The sequence below is a fragment of the Dipodomys merriami genome, unplaced genomic scaffold (assembly GCF_024711535.1).
Source record: "Dipodomys merriami isolate MVZ:Mamm:240054 unplaced genomic scaffold, mDipMer1.0.p SCAF_32, whole genome shotgun sequence".
Taxonomy (NCBI): domain Eukaryota; kingdom Metazoa; phylum Chordata; class Mammalia; order Rodentia; family Heteromyidae; genus Dipodomys; species Dipodomys merriami.
In genome coordinates, this window is record NW_027204715.1 from 80,649 (window position 1) to 96,421 (window position 15,773).

At 41.3% G+C, this 15,773-nt stretch overlaps 1 protein-coding gene across 1 annotated transcript; it reads left to right on the top strand.

Moving 5' to 3' along the window:
• Window positions 1–4,804: 4,804 nt before the first annotated feature.
• Prdm9 (PR/SET domain 9) lies at window positions 4,805–15,433 on the top strand. Its single transcript, XM_070042096.1, has 7 exons — window positions 4,805–4,846; window positions 7,765–7,921; window positions 8,750–8,851; window positions 9,050–9,321; window positions 9,667–9,734; window positions 11,629–11,822; window positions 13,786–15,433. The coding sequence occupies exons 2-7, from the start codon at window positions 7,768–7,770 to the stop codon at window positions 15,378–15,380; spliced, it is 2,385 nt and encodes a 794-aa protein (XP_069898197.1). The 5' UTR covers window positions 4,805–4,846; window positions 7,765–7,767; the 3' UTR covers window positions 15,381–15,433.
• Window positions 15,434–15,773: the final 340 nt, after the last annotated feature.

The window sequence follows — 15,773 nt, forward strand, 5'->3', positions numbered from 1 at the left end:
TATAATACATATAATAAATAATATATAAACTATTCCTATAAAGCTTAAAAAAGTAAAAATATCATTTCATTTATAATAATAAGTAGGAAGGCATAAAATCTGAATGTAAACAAGAAATATAAAATCCAGAATAGTTATTATCACAAAAGAAAGATGAAGGGGTAGCAGGTGACTTTGCTGCCACTTGGTTAATTTTATATATTTTAAATTTTGACATAGAAACTATAAGATCTGAGGCAGATTAACTGAGTGATAAAGAGTGTAAAGGTTTTCTGTTGTCATTTTCCACGCTTTTCTATAAATCATTTAAAATATATTCGCAAACGTTATTAGCCAGGTGTTATATTGTTTTCATTTTTATTTTATTTTCATTTTACAGAATCTCACTATTGGGAAGGGATAATGGGACATGGGAAGGGATAGTGGAACAACAAAGAAAGGGGTAACAATGATCGACAAATAATATATTCATTGCCTTACTCGTGTAACTATAGCCCCTCTGTACAGCACCTTTACAATAAAATTAAAAAATTTTAAAAGAATCTCATTATGTAGCCCAGGCTGGCCTTGAACTCAAGATCCTCTTATCTCAGCTTCCTGAGTACTGGGATTACAGGTGTTCGCCTTTATGCCAATCTTCAAAAAGGAATTAAAGAAACCTTAATTAAAGTGCAAATTTTCCCAACAGCTTCCTAACATTAATCTCATAATATTGGGTTATTGGAGTAAATGTCTTAAAAGAGAAAATGATTAACATTATATAAAGATTTTTTTTTTTTTTGGTCAGTCATGGCGCTTGAACTCTGGAACTGGGTGCTGTCCCCTCAAGGCTACTGCTCTCTCACAGTGCCACTTTTGATTTTCTGGTAGTTTACTGGAGATAAAAGTTTCATGGACTTTCCTGCCCAGGCTGGCTTTGAACCGTGATACTCAGATCTCAGCCTCCTCAGTAGCTAGGATTACAGGCATGACCCACCAGCACCTGGCCTTATTTATATATCTTTATATAACATAATTATCTTGTCCCAAAAAGAACCTGATTCTTTCTCTTGAATCTGGGAGAGTATTCAAGAGAGTGATTTAATTTCCTGGATTTTTCCCTTGAATTCTTGAATCAGAGATAGCATCAGATTAATATGGTGATATGTAGTCAGTAGCACTCAGTATAAAATAGAAATGAGAAGCTCATTTCCTCTTCTATTACTTTAACAGGAGAGTTTAGGAGAAAAAAGTCAATATGCCTAAACTGCAGAAAGCATCTTAGATTATGCTTATGACTCCTCACCTGTATATTTCAGTTGTGTATGGACTTGAAAGTCCAATGTCTGGTTGTCTGCAAAGGTTCTGACATTAAAAGACAATTTTCATGAAAACGTATCTCACATGGTTTACTACATCTTTATCTCATCTCATAATCTCCAACCCTTTCAATTTATTTTTTTATATGGTGGCTCCTGGAAATCATACAACATAATTCTCTTGATAGTTCAGTTTAAAGTATACAATATTGATAAATAACATGCACATTGTGTCAACAGTTCTATCCATGGAACAATATTACTTCCTCTTCTCCCTAGACCCTGGAAAGCATAGTTCTACTTTATGTAGATACTTTCTTTATATATGAATTTCAGTTGCTTCAACTACTTCATAGAAAGACAATTGTCTTTGAGTAACTGGCATGTTTCACTTAGCCTAATGTCACCTGCATCTTAATCCTGAATATTGTAGGATTTCTTTCTTGTTTAGTGCTGAATAATGTTCCATTGAATGTATAAGCCACATTTTTTTATTCCAGTCCTGGAGCTTGAACTCAGGTCCCTGAGCTATTTTGCTTACAGCTAGCATTACCACTTGAGCCACAGCTTCACTTTTGGCTTTTTTAGTGCTTAATTGGAGATAACAGTCTCACAGACTTTCTTGCCTGGGCTGACTTTGAACCACAATCCTCAGATCTAAGCCTCCTCCTGAGTAGCTAGGGTTACAGGCATGCCTGGCTAACCCATATTTTCTTTATCCATTCATCACTTGGTATTATTTACATTGCTTCCACCTCTTGGGCATGCAACCTCTTTTTTTTTTTTTTTTTGCTAGTCATGGAGCTTGAACTCTGGGCCTGAACACTGTCCCTCAGCTCTTCAGCTCAAGGCTAGTGCTCGAGCCCTTGAGCCACTGCACCACTTCCAGTTTTCTGAGAGGTTTATTGGAGAGAGTCTCACGGACTTTCCTGCCCAGGCTGGCTTGGAACCACTGTCCTCAGATCCCCACCTCCTGAGTAACTAGGATTACAGGTGTGAACCACCGGCACCCAGCTATGCAACCTCTTTACAACTGTCAATAGTATTAATAATGCTGAAGTGACAATGAATGTGCCGATATTTATTTAGGACCTTCCCTCCTTCTTTCCTATTTCTGTATATACCAGGAAATTAGATTGCTAGATCATAATCTAGTTCTACACTTTTAAATTTTGGGGGGGTTGTGGGGCCTAAACTCTGGGCCTGGGCACTGTCCCTCAGCTCTTCAGCTCAAGGCTATCACTCTACCACTTGAGCCACCATACCACTTCTGGCTTTTTCTGCTTATGTGGTGCTGAGGAATCAAACCCAGGGCCTCATCCATGCAAGGTAAAGCACACTACCACTGAGCCACCTTCCCAGCCCTACTTTTAATTTTTTTTTTTTTGGTCGGTTGTGGGGCCTGAACTCTGTGCCCGGGCACTGTCTCTCAGCTCTTCAGCTCAAGGCAATCACTCTAATACTTGAGTAACAGGGCCACTCCGGTTTTCTAGTAGTTTATTGGAGATAAGAGTCTTAAAGACTTTCCTGCCCAGGCTGCCTTTGTACCGTGATCCTCAGATCTTAGTCTCCTGAATAGCTAGGATTACAGGCATGAGCCACCGGCACTCAGCCATAGCACCCATTTTTAAAATTGTGTTATATGAGTTCTTGTTATTGTGGTTGTTATAGAGTTGTAGTAGTTCTTTATATAAACTAGATATTAACTTCTTATTAAATATATGATTTTCACAGATATTCTCCCATTATGTAGATTGCCTTGGTCATTCTCTTTATTGTTTCCTTTTCTGCACAGTCTTTAAATGAATGTAGTCCCATTTCTCTATTTTTGCTTTTGTAGCTTATGAGTTTGATTTTGTACTCAAGAAATCTTTTCCTATTCAAGGTCCCTTGAGATCTTATAAGAATTTTTAGGTATTTTTTAATTTCAGACAAAAAATAGAATTGTCATTTTGATAGGGATAGCATTGAATATATAGATCATTTGGGTTAAATGAATATCTTCATAATATTAGGTCTTATAACCAGTGAACACAGGATTTCTATTTATGAGTTTTTTCCATAAATCATTAATAGTATATTTTATAGAGAAAAAAAACAGAAACAAATCTTAGTTTCAGCCAAAGACACGCAAATCTAATTTTTCCCTGTCAATCCCTTCTAACTGTAACTTTGTAGCCATGTAATAAAGGCCACCTTAAGGATTTCTTTCAACTTCAAAAAAAGTAAACAATCAGGCTATCAAGAAAGGTACTCAATACATACTTTCCTTATATCACACAAACTAGTATTCAGTACAGTATGACTATGTAGGATATATATAATACACATGTTAACAAAGCAAATACTATAGGCTCAGAAACGTCTATTTATGAATTTTAGGACTGAATTTTCTATTTCAGTGAAGAATTACTTTACTGTATTTAAGGGACTTGCATTGAATGTTTAGATTGCTTTCCACAGTAAAACCATTTTCACAATATTGACTTTTACCAATTCATGAACTCTTTCCATCTTCTGGTATCATTTCAATTCTTTTCTTTGAGGTTTTGTACTTCTCATTATAGAAGTCTTTTACCTCTTTGGTTAAGTACAAACCTAAGCTAATTTTTTAAAGATTATTATGACTGTTTCTGATTTCTTTTTTAGCCTGTTCATGGTTAGTAGAAAAGCTAATGATTTTAATATGTTGATCATATATCCTGGCACATTTCCAACAATATATATTAGAACTAGAAGTTTTCTGTAGGAGTTTCTAGAATCTTAAGTGTAGGATCATGTTAACTGTGAATAAGTATAATCTAAATGTCTCCCTCCCTATTTTGACCTACTTTATCTCCTTCCCTTGGCTTACTGCGGTAGCTAGAGTGCAATACTGAAAAAGAGTGAAAAGAACAGACACATTTGTCTCATTCCTGATGTTAGCAGAAATGATTTCAGTTTTCATATACACCCTTATCACATTGAGATATGTACCCAGTATTCCTAGTTTCTTCAGGACTTTTATCATAAAAGGATGTTAAATTTTGCCAAAGGTTTTTTTCTGCATCCACAGAAATGATTGTATGATTTTTTTTGTTCTTGATCCGTTTAGGTACTACATTCTATTTATTATGTATGTGGAACCACCCTTCATCACTGAAATGAAACTAAGTTGACCATGGTATATGCAATTTTAACTCCATAACCTTTTCTTCTTGTTCCTAGTTTGCTTTGTGGTTCTTGTTGCCAAATGCCAATTAAATTATAACAGATAGTTTATGAACACTCTAGAGAGAAGCAAAAAGATGAGTTTTGTCTAGGTTTGAGGAAAGTTAAGGGAAAACAGAACTGCTCCTAGTAGAAGAACAAGCCTTAATGACACTTCAGAAAGCATTTTCCTAAAATGGATTCCTTTGAAGCCTTTTCTCTCTGGCTCAGAATTTCCTGTTAAAAAAATGAGAATCCAGAGTTTGGTAACATTTTCTAACCAAAATACTGATTTCTCATCACTTTTAGTCAAACCTCCTTGGGTGACCTTCAGAACCGAACAGAGTAGGCATCAGAAGGTAGGTATCTCCCAAATCCTATTAATGAGTAAACTTTCTTCATGGATCCAAACACAGGTAAAATTACCCTAGGAACCTCTGCCTCCTTTTCCTGATCTCTTCTGCTCTTGTCATCATCATCATTCTAAGATTCAATTCACATCAACAATAGTCACAACCACATATTTTATTTTTACAATATTTTAGACTTTATTTTAAACGTCACATGAACAAATATATTTGAATATTGCAACAACCCAATGAGGCAGACAATAAACTATAATCACTTACTAGATGAGAAAACTGAGTGAGATCTAGAAATATCTTGTGTCTGAGATCACACTTAGTGGTGGTTAAGTCTAACAAAATACTTCCTCTAAAGGCACTTACAAGTTCATATATACTTGTATAGTATTATAAAGTCTAAGCTGTCTTAGCCACAGCTGTCTTAGCTGTCTTCACACCATTCACTGAGTGATTATTCCAACTTCTGTTCATCTCTGTGATGCCAAAGTGATAGATGCACCAAGATAGATACACATTATTTGACAGTTCTAAGAAAAGCTTATTAAAACCCAGAAAATTTATACTATTGGTGGCTCACATGAAAATTAAGACTCATTCTGATAAAAAGCGCTCTCAGCCCTAAGGAGTTTCAAGTCTGATGGCTGAGAAATGAAAAAAACCTGTGACTTAAGACTTCACATAGGGGCTGGGAAGGTGGCTCAGTGGTAGAGCGCTTGCCTTGCATGTATGAGGCCCTGGGTTCGATTCCTCAGCACCACATAAGCAGAAAAAAAAGTCGGAAGTGGCTCAAGTGGTAGAGCACTAGCCTTGAGCTGAAGAGCTGAGGGACAGCGCCCAGGCCCAGAGTTCAGGCCCTATGACTGGACCCAAAACAAAACAAAAAGACTTCACATAGGCATATGTCCTTCTGAGGCTAATTTCAAAGGCCAATTCTGTGAGGAAGAGGAGGATTGGTCCTTCTTCTAAGCTTTAATTAGCTGATTCTTGCATCTTCTGCTGTCCTTTGTTTAGCTGCTGCCTATATATGTGAGTCCTTTGAGTAGCTGAAACATATCTGAGGTTCTTCAGAGGTCTCAGGTCCCAACAGACCCCCCTCAATATTTTCAGCATAAACAATAAATTATAATTAATGACAAAATAAGTAAGCAGTTTAGAAATTTAACTACAAGTAACAGGCTCAAGAAATACTGAATATAACACCTTCAAATTTGATTTCAACTAATTTATTTCAACTTGCAGAGGAAGTGAATTTGTATTAGTGCTGTAAAAGAAATGGTTGGGGGCTGGGGAATGTGACTTAGTGGTAGAGTGCTTGCCTAGCACCCATGAAGTGCTGGGTTTGATTCCCTAGTACCACATATATAGGAAAAGCAAGCTGGAAGTGGTGCTGTGGCTCAAGTGGTAGAGCACTAGCCTTGAGCAAAAGAAGCTCAGGGACAGCGCCCAGGCCCTATGTTCCAGCCCTAGGACTGGCCAAAAAAAAAAAAACAAAAAAGAAAGAAAGAAAGAAAGAAATGATTAGTTTCACATCGATGCTGTATTTAATAACTGACAAGATTATTTGGTGAACTTTTTTTTCTTTGGTGCTGGGCCTGGGACTTGAACTCAGGGCCTAGGCACTGTCCTTGATCTTTTCTTGGGGGAGGGGCCTGAAGTCTGGGCCTGGGCACTGTCCCTCAGCTCATCAGCTCAAGGCTAGCGCTCTACCACTTGAGCCACAGCGCCACTTCCAGCTTTTCTCTTTTTGCTTATGTGGTACTGAAGAATCAAACCCAGGGCCTCATGCATGCAAGGCAAGCAGCCGCTCTACCACTGAGCCACCTTCCCAGCCCCTGATCAAAATTTTCTCTTTCTTTTCTTTTCTCCTTTTCTTTTGTCAAAGCTAGCACTCTACAGCTTGATCCATAGCTCTACTTCTGGCTTTTTTGGTAGTTAATTGGATTTAAGAGTCTTACAGCCTTATAGTCTTACAGCCAGCTTGGGCTGGCTTCAAACTTTGATCCTCAGATCTCAGCCTACTGAGTAGCTAGGATTATAAGCATGAGCCATTAGTGCCTGACTGATGAACATTTTTTATTTTACACTATCACATCAAAAACTGACATGTGTACCAATTTATAGAATTGTTAGGTGGTACATACTTTTTCAGGCAAAATTACATAGAAACAAGTTAATCTAATTTCAAAGTCAGCTGTTCTTTCTAGTTGCAACTTGACACTTGTAGCTTCATATACTTAATTGTTCATATAGATTTCTAGCAACAATTACTTCCTAATCTCACTGCTCTGCCTCCTCATTTTCCAGGTAAATTTTGTACTTCTCCACTTTTCCACATGTTCTGATTCATTAAATATCTCCTCTAGAAGATGTCCTCTTTCAAGCTTTACTTTCTTCATTCACAGACCTTGTTTGCTCTTAGGTTTGTATTCTCAAGTGCTCTCCCTCCCTCAGTCTCACTTATATGGATTTGAGAGAAAACAGATGGGAGATGACAGCCTTAGAACATAGATTCTAGGGGCTGGGAAGGCGGCTCAGTGGCAGAGCGCTTGCCTTGCATGCATGAGGCCCTGGGTTCGATTCCTCAGCACCACATAAGCAGAAAAAGCCAGAAGTGGCGCTGTGGCTCAAGTGGTAGAGCGCTAGCCTTGTGCTGAAGAGCTGAGGGACAGCGCCCAGGCCCAGAGTTCAGGCCCATGACTGACAAAAAAAAGAAAGAAAAGAAAAGAAAAAGAACACAGATTCTAATTCTAGATTCACAATCCATTCAGGCTCTTCCTTTTTCTTCCTATATTCACACAACTCAGTTTTTTTTTTTCAAGAGCTGCTGAAGCATTAACTAAAGTTATGCATAAAGTAAGCTATAAAGAACTACAGAAATGAATGTTGTGCTTTATATGTGACTTTCATTGAAGGGAATGCCCAAGACACCATTAGGTAATGAACCTAGTTGGAAGAAGTTCTCAGGAATTACAAATTTTCCGAAGACAAGTAGATTAGAACAGGCCCAGAGACCAGTGTCCCCTCCTGGAGAAGCAGGTACACATGGAGAGCACTGCAAACAAAAACTGGGTAAGAGAAAATAATTGGAAACTTTAGTCATTTTGGAAATTCTACAAAGGTTGATGAGGGTCCTCTGACGATGTGAGGTGGACTTTGGAAAGGCCAGACATAGGCTGTGGGACTAGTAATTAGGTTGCCATAGACTGGTGTGCAAGAGCTTGACTATAAATTACACACTTGGGCTATTATCCACATGGAGGCACTTAGGCCAGGGCATACCTTACAATCTCCCTGGACTTCTGAATGTTAATCTGAAGAGCATGTACAGCCTGGGCTGGGAATGTGGTACAGTACTTGCCTAGCATGCGTGAAGCCCTGGGTTTGATTCCTTAGAACCACTTAAACAGAAAAAGCCAGAAGTGGAGCTGTGGCTCAAGTGGTAGAATGCTAGCCTTGAGCAAAAGCAGCTCAGGGACAGTGCCAAGGCCTTAAGTTCAAGCCCCATATATTGTCTGAAAGCAGTAAGTAAAAGCTAAAATAACAGATACATGTTATGTGTCCAATAAATCTGTGACCACACATTTTCAATCCTGTATGTCCAGGCCTTTGCTCAATACTTAACGTGCCTTCAACAAATATTCTGAGTGAATAAATACATCAATGACAATTGTATAAGAGGCTTGATCAAGTAGAAATTAAACTTGAAAATGGGGACAGCCAAAAATTAAAATTGAATTAGACACCTGCAGTCAGTGTTGAAGTGAAATCTTTGTCTCTCTGAGGGACCCCAGTATGTAGGAAGAAGAGATGATAATTTGACCGTAAGAGATTTCACATTTCTGAAGAAATACAGACACTCTAGATACCCAACTTCACTAATCATTGTTCTTTAACTAGGACCCAGGACAAAGGAGGTACAAACGAGGATGTACAGCCTACGGGAAAGAAAGAGTTATGCTTATGAAGAGATCAGCGAGCCCCAGGATGATGATTACCTCTGTAAGTGACCCTCTGTGCCTGTTCATGCAGGAGGCTGAAATGTTCATCAGGCCATTTGGCCCCCAAGCTACTTTGTTACTCTAGTAACTTCAAATGAAGACCTAAGGGACAATGAAACGTGTTCTGTGCTCTTTCTGATGACTGTTAAATTTGGGAATGTACATATTCCTTGACTAATCCTTGCTCCTCTTGCCTCAGATTGTGAGCAGTGTCAGAACTTCTTCATCAACAGCTGCACTGTTCATGGTCCACCTATATTTGTAAGAGACAATGTGGTGGACAAGGGGCATTATGACCGTTCAGTGCTCAGTCTGCCCCCTGGTCTGAGAATTCGACAATCCAGTATTCCTGAGGCTGGGCTTGGAGTATGGAATGAGGAATCTGATCTGCCACTGGGTTTGCACTTTGGCCCCTATGAGGGCCAGATCACAGAAGATGAAGATGCAGCCAATAGTGGATACTCCTGGATGGTACGAAATGCCTCCTTTTCCCCCTTCCTCTAAGTCCATGTGTCCCTCTGTGCCTCCAGTGAAACATTGCTAGGACATGGACAAAAAGTTGTGTGTATTTGTGGAATCCCCAATTAAGATCAAATGGTAGTGAATAAGAGCAGATTGTGATAGAGGCAAAGTGTATCCACTCTTAAGGAGCCTCTGTTAGGAGCATGACAAATTCCCTCAGATGTATAGACCGCTTCCTATGCATTCACAACTGGTGGCTGAATCCATGCAGGCTCAAAGAGCATCACTGAAATTGAGTAAAGTGATTGTGTGATTATTACTCAAAAGCCTTTATCTTGTCTTTCTGCAACTCAGATCACAAAGGGGAGAAATTGCTATGTGTATGTAGATGGAAAGGATAAATCCCAGGCCAACTGGATGAGGTAAGTCCAACAGTAGTGTTCGTGGTTCTTGAGAGGATACTCACCTCACAAGACGTGCTCCCTTTCTTCTCATCACACCTTTCTCAATGGATTCCCATATCTCTGTTTTTCTTTTTCTCTACATGGTGCTTTTAAAATCATGAATACTTGAGGGAAAAGAAATAAAAATATAAATAGTATAGCTGGGTTCCATAGCTCAAACCTGTAATTCAACTTGTGAGGTGGAGGTGATGAGACCACAATCTGAGGCCAGCACTCGCATAAAAGTTTGTAAGACCTCTTCACAAACAATGGCAGGGCTGGGAAGGTGGCTCAGTGGTAGAGTGCTTGCCTTGCATGCATGAGGCCCTGGGTTCGATTCCTCAGCACCACATAAACAAAAAGAAAAAAGCCGGAAGTAGCGCTGTGGCTCAAGTGGTAGAGCACTAGCACCCAGGCCCGAGTTCAGGCCCACGCCCGGACCCCCCCCCCAAAAAAAAACAATGGCTAAGTACATTGGTGCACAATTGTTATCCCAGCTGCAATGGAAGTACAATGGATGAGGTAATGTATCTCACGCAACACAGGGAAGCACAATCAGGATGGGACCCCCAGGCCAGCCTGGGCATAAAAATACCTCAAAAATAGCAACAAGAAAAGGGCTAGTGGTTCAAGTGGCAGAGTGCCTGTCTTGTAAGAGGTAAGTTCAGTCCCTGAGTTCAATCCCTACCTCCACTGTGTATGCATGTATGCAGATATATGTGTATTTAATTGTATCAAAACAAATATTCCCATGCTAGACAAAATTGAGATACCAGAGTAAACACCAGAGGGCTTAACTTCATTGGGCACTCCAAAATGTCACTGGATCCAGAATCTATGAAACACATACTGTGTCCTATTTCAAAGAATTGCCTTCAGTACTTGAACAAATGCTACAGTCTGAGTTATTGTGAAGGGCATATGGAGAAAGAAATGAGACATTTCATTATAGGAATATTTAACTATATTTTTCCTATTTTTTGAAAAATATACAGTGCCCTAACAACCTACTATAATGGACCTTCAGTCTATGAAGGTAGGAACTCTCCCAACCCTAAAACACATTAGCTCTTGATTCAGAGCTGGAGGAGAAGTGAGCTCCAGGAAAACAGTGACTCTATGATGTAGCTACAGCCCTATATCATAGGGATTCCTTGTCTTAACAAGAATAGACAATAGCTGGGCGCCGGTGGCTCACGCCTGTAATCCTAGCTACTCAGGAGGCTGAGATCTGAGGACTGCAGTTTAATGCCAGCCGGGGCAGAAAAGTCCATGAGACTCTTATCTCCAATTAACCACTAGAAAACCAGAAGTGGTGCTATGGCTCAAGTGGTATAGTGCTTGCCTTGAGCTGAAGACCTCAGGGACAGTACCCAGGCCCAGAGTTCGAACCCCACAACCAACAAAAAAAGAAGAAGAACAGACACTATGAATAAACTAAAATTTCTCTTTGTAAGACAAAGAGATCTCTGAATTTCTGTGGGAACCTAGTAGAGACAGGTGCATGAGTGAGGCCAATCTAAAGAAAATTACTTGGGCCAAATGTCAAGTGATGTGCGCTAATCTAGAAGCAGAGTACATGCCCCCACCCAAACCTATGGCAGAGCACATGCCCCCACCCAAACCTATGGCAGAGCACATGCCCCAACCCAAACCTATGGCAGAGCACATGCCCCACCCAAACCTATGATATAAACCTAAACTCAGTTTAGAGAATGTGCATTTTATGACCAATCAAGATGGAGAGAAATCTGGAATTAGGCTTTGAAAACAGTGCGCTTAGAATTCTAGAGTGGATGAGTACTAGGAGCAGATCCAACAGGGACTAGAAACTTATCTTATGTTTCCTTCCCTGTGCCTGCTTCAACCTTAGGTATGTGAACTGTGCCCGGTATGATGAGGAGCAGAACCTCGTGGCCTTTCAGTACCACAGGCAGATCTTCTACCGAACCTGCCGTGTCATCAAGGCAGGCTGTGAGCTGCTGGTCTGGTATGGGGATGAGTATGGACAGGAACTGGGCATCAAGTGGGGCAGCAAGTGGAAGAGAGAGCTCACAGCAGAAACAGGTGGGCCTCACTATGGTTTCTTAAAAAGGAGGAAAGGAAAAAAAAGAATTCTCTTTGGAAACTTTCAGGTATCAACTCTCAGGTAGAGCAAAATGCAGTTTAAAGTCAGTAAATTTCAAATTAGGTACCTCTGAAATTAAAGATGTTTTTGTGCAACTTTATTAGGAAAATTTTATTTTTAAGTATTTGTCCTGGATTTTACATTTTAAGAACTGTACATGTTAAAATGTAACACAAAATACTCTGCTAAAAGGCTTAAAGGCCAAACAAAGAACCTACCAGCTCTCAGAACCAGATACTTGTGGCCATTTCAGTTTTTTTCTTTTTTTTTTTTTAAATTTTTTTGGTCAGTCATGGGGCCTGAACTCTGGGCCTGCGCGCTATCCCTCAGCTCTTCAGTTCAAGGCTAGCGCTCTACCACTTGAGCCACAGTGCCACTTCTGGCTTTTCTGCTTATGTGGTGCTGAGGAATCGAACCTAGGGCTTCGTGCATGTGAGGCAAGCACTCTACCACTGAGCCACCTTCCCAGCCCTCAGTTTCTTCTTAATTTCCTCCATATTCACAAATGTTATACATATGTTGATGTTCATTACATCAACTAGTTATTCTGTGAATTCCTGCTCTAGCTAATAGGAAGAAAATCAGTTAGAATGAGGGTTCCCATAGAGACTTGTGTCTAAGGTCAGATAGTGACTCCTGCTTTGAAGAAAATGAATCCAGAAATTGTGTGCTTAAAGAACCCTTGTGATGTAAGGTTGAGTGTGGCATATATGGTAAGGAAAACTTTCTCCTCAGAAATAACATTTCAGAGGGAAAGATAGGCATGAGCAGAAGATGCCAGGCAGGAGAAGCTAGTGCAGCTTCGCTGAGGCAGAAAGAGTAGGGTATTTAAAGACTGGCTGAGACAGAGGAAGGAAGACTGGAAATGTGGAAGCTATAAGTCAGACCAAAACACTAGAGATGGAGCAATGGTAGAATTTTCAGTTATCTATTCTAAGACAATGATTTGGTTAATTTTTGGAAAATAAGCATCTGTCTCCAAGTTAGAAAGGGTGGTGGTTTCTGGAAAAGTGAATAGAAGACAGGAATTCAGTCAGGGATATGTTTATAATGAGGCTTTCTGTAGTATTTGAGATACGCTTAGACTTAATGAAATACATCAAGAATGAATAGATGATATGAGGCCCGAGGGAAGACATATTTTCATTTTACCTTCTATGGGACACTGAGAGAGAAGCAATTTATTGTTAGGGCAGCAGGAGCCAGGGATCTTTAGTCAATGGGACCTGGCCCACTCTGTCTTGTGCAGCCTGAGATCTACTTTTCATGGAAGATCCTCAATTCCTCATATCTTTTTGAATGGGGAGACTCAAACTTAAACATTCACATATTCTGTATCTAGCCACAAACTCTTTCCAGATTCTGACATTTGTACATCTTCAGACTGAAGGTATAATAAATCCCTTTCTCCTCTCAGAGAGAGAAGACTGACAATGGCAAGGTCATTGTTACTAATAACAATGCCACTGAAACCATAAAAGGTTGGCATTTCTCAGTAGAATGATACACCTTCAAATAGTATATCAAGAAAGGTGCTCAGGAATCTGAATGAGGTAAAATGTGGGAAGGATAGGGGAAACAGGATATGGCTTAGAAGGTATTTATAGCTCAGAGACCAAAGTCACTATAGCTCTATCTATACCAGGACTAAAACTGCTTCTGATGCCACTGGTCCCTTGTCTGGCTGACAGACAGTAAGGATCCCTGATGTGGGCTTTATGAATTCCTACAGAAGATGTAGTGAATAAAAATGTATGGAAAAATGAACAGTAAGGGAGTACTTGATGGAAGACAGCTTGTGTTAATATGTGAAAACTGAGTGTAGAAGAGCCACCATGCAGCAAAGCAGATCCAGATAGTGTGTCCACATCTACCCTGACCAAAAACTCCTTCTTTTATCAGAACACAAACTGGAGATCCATCCTTGCAACTTGTGCTCTTTGGCCTTCTCCGGCCAGAAATTCCTCAGTCAACACATGGAGCGCAGTCACCACTCACAGACCTTCCCAAGAACATCCTTCATAAAAAACTTCCAACCATGGGATCCCTGTTCAGGGGACCAGCCTCAGGAGCAACAGCATTCATACAACCAGAATGAAAAAATTGCAGATCAGGAGGCCAAAGGAAGCTCCAAACCCACACCTAAAAAGACAAGACATGGAGTTACTTCGAGGCCCTCTCCCAACCCACTCAAAGGACAGATGGGGAGATCTGGAGAAACTGAGGTAATGATGGAGGAAGGACTCAGAACAGTCCAAAAAGTGAATACAGATGCTCCGAGCAAATTATCTGTGAAAACCAGAACCTCAAGAATTGTACAAGTAAAGAATGAAAAATATGGGCAAGATTTTAGTGACCAGTCAAGCCTCACCTGGCACCAGAGGACACACACAGGGGAGAAGCCCCATGTCTGCAGGGAGTGTGGGCGGGGCTTTACACGGAAGTCACTCCTCACCCTGCACCAGAGGACACACACAGGAGAGAAGCCCTATGTCTGCATGGAGTGTGGGCGGGCCTTTACACAGAAGTCACTCCTTACCCGGCACCAGAGGACACACACAGGGGAGAAGCCCTATGTCTGCAGGGAGTGTGGGCGGGGCTTTACATGGAAGTTAAATCTCACCCGGCACCAGAGGACACACACAGGGGAGAAGCCCTATGTCTGCAGGGCGTGTGGGCGGGGCTTTACACAGAAGTCATCCCTCACCCAGCACCAGAGGACACACACAGGGGAGAAGCCCTATGTCTGCAGGGAGTGTGGGCGGGGCTTTACACAGAAGTCATCCCTCACCCAGCACCAGAGGACACACACAGGGGAGAAGCCCTATGTCTGCAGGGAGTGTGGGCGGGGCTTTACATGGAAGTCATACCTCACCCAGCACCAGAGGACACACACAGGGGAGAAGCCCTATGTCTGCAGGGAGTGTGGGCGGGGCTTTACACAGAAGTCATCCCTCACCCAGCACCAGAGGACACACACAGGGGAGAAGCCCTATGTCTGCAGGGAGTGTGGGCGGGGCTTTACATGGAAGTCATACCTCACCCAGCACCAGAGGACACACACAGGGGAGAAGCCCTATGTCTGCAGAGAGTGTGGGCGGGGCTTTACACGGAAGTCACTCCTCACCCTGCACCAGAGGACACACACAGGAGAGAAGCCCTATGTCTGCATGGAGTGTGGGCGGGCCTTTACACAGAAGTCACTCCTTACCCGGCACCAGAGGACACACACAGGGGAGAAGCCCTATGTCTGCAGGGAGTGTGGGCGGGCCTTTACACAGAAGTCACTCCTTACCCGGCACCAGAGGACACACACAGGGGAGAAGCCCTATGTCTGCAGGGAGTGTGGGCGGGGCTTTACACGCAAGTCACACCTAACCCGGCACCAGAGGACACACACAGGGGAGAAGCCCTATGTCTGCAGGGAGTGTGGGCGGGGCTTTACACGCAAGTCACACCTAACCCGGCACCAGAGGACACACACAGAACAACCATAGAAATGACAAATGTTTGTGTGTGTGTTGGGGGGAGTAGTTGGGAAGGTGGGAAGGGAAGGGATGGTAGGGGAAAAACAGAGGAGGCAACAATGCTTGATAGGAAATGTACTAATTACCTTGCTCATGTAACTGCAACCCCTCTGTACAGTATTTTTACAATAAAAAAATACAAAAAAAAAGAAATGACAAATGTAGCCACTGCGCACCCTAGCTCTAATGAGGCTTCAGAGGACGTCTACTGGCCATTTACAGTCAGTCCCAAGAGTGCAATGTGATCAGAAATAATAGATTAAATAAGTCCTCTGCTTGAATGTTAAATGTTCAAGGGCTGTTCACACACTATTACCAAACTATTCCCCTTCTTGTGTGCTTGCTTCATACCTAATAAATGTT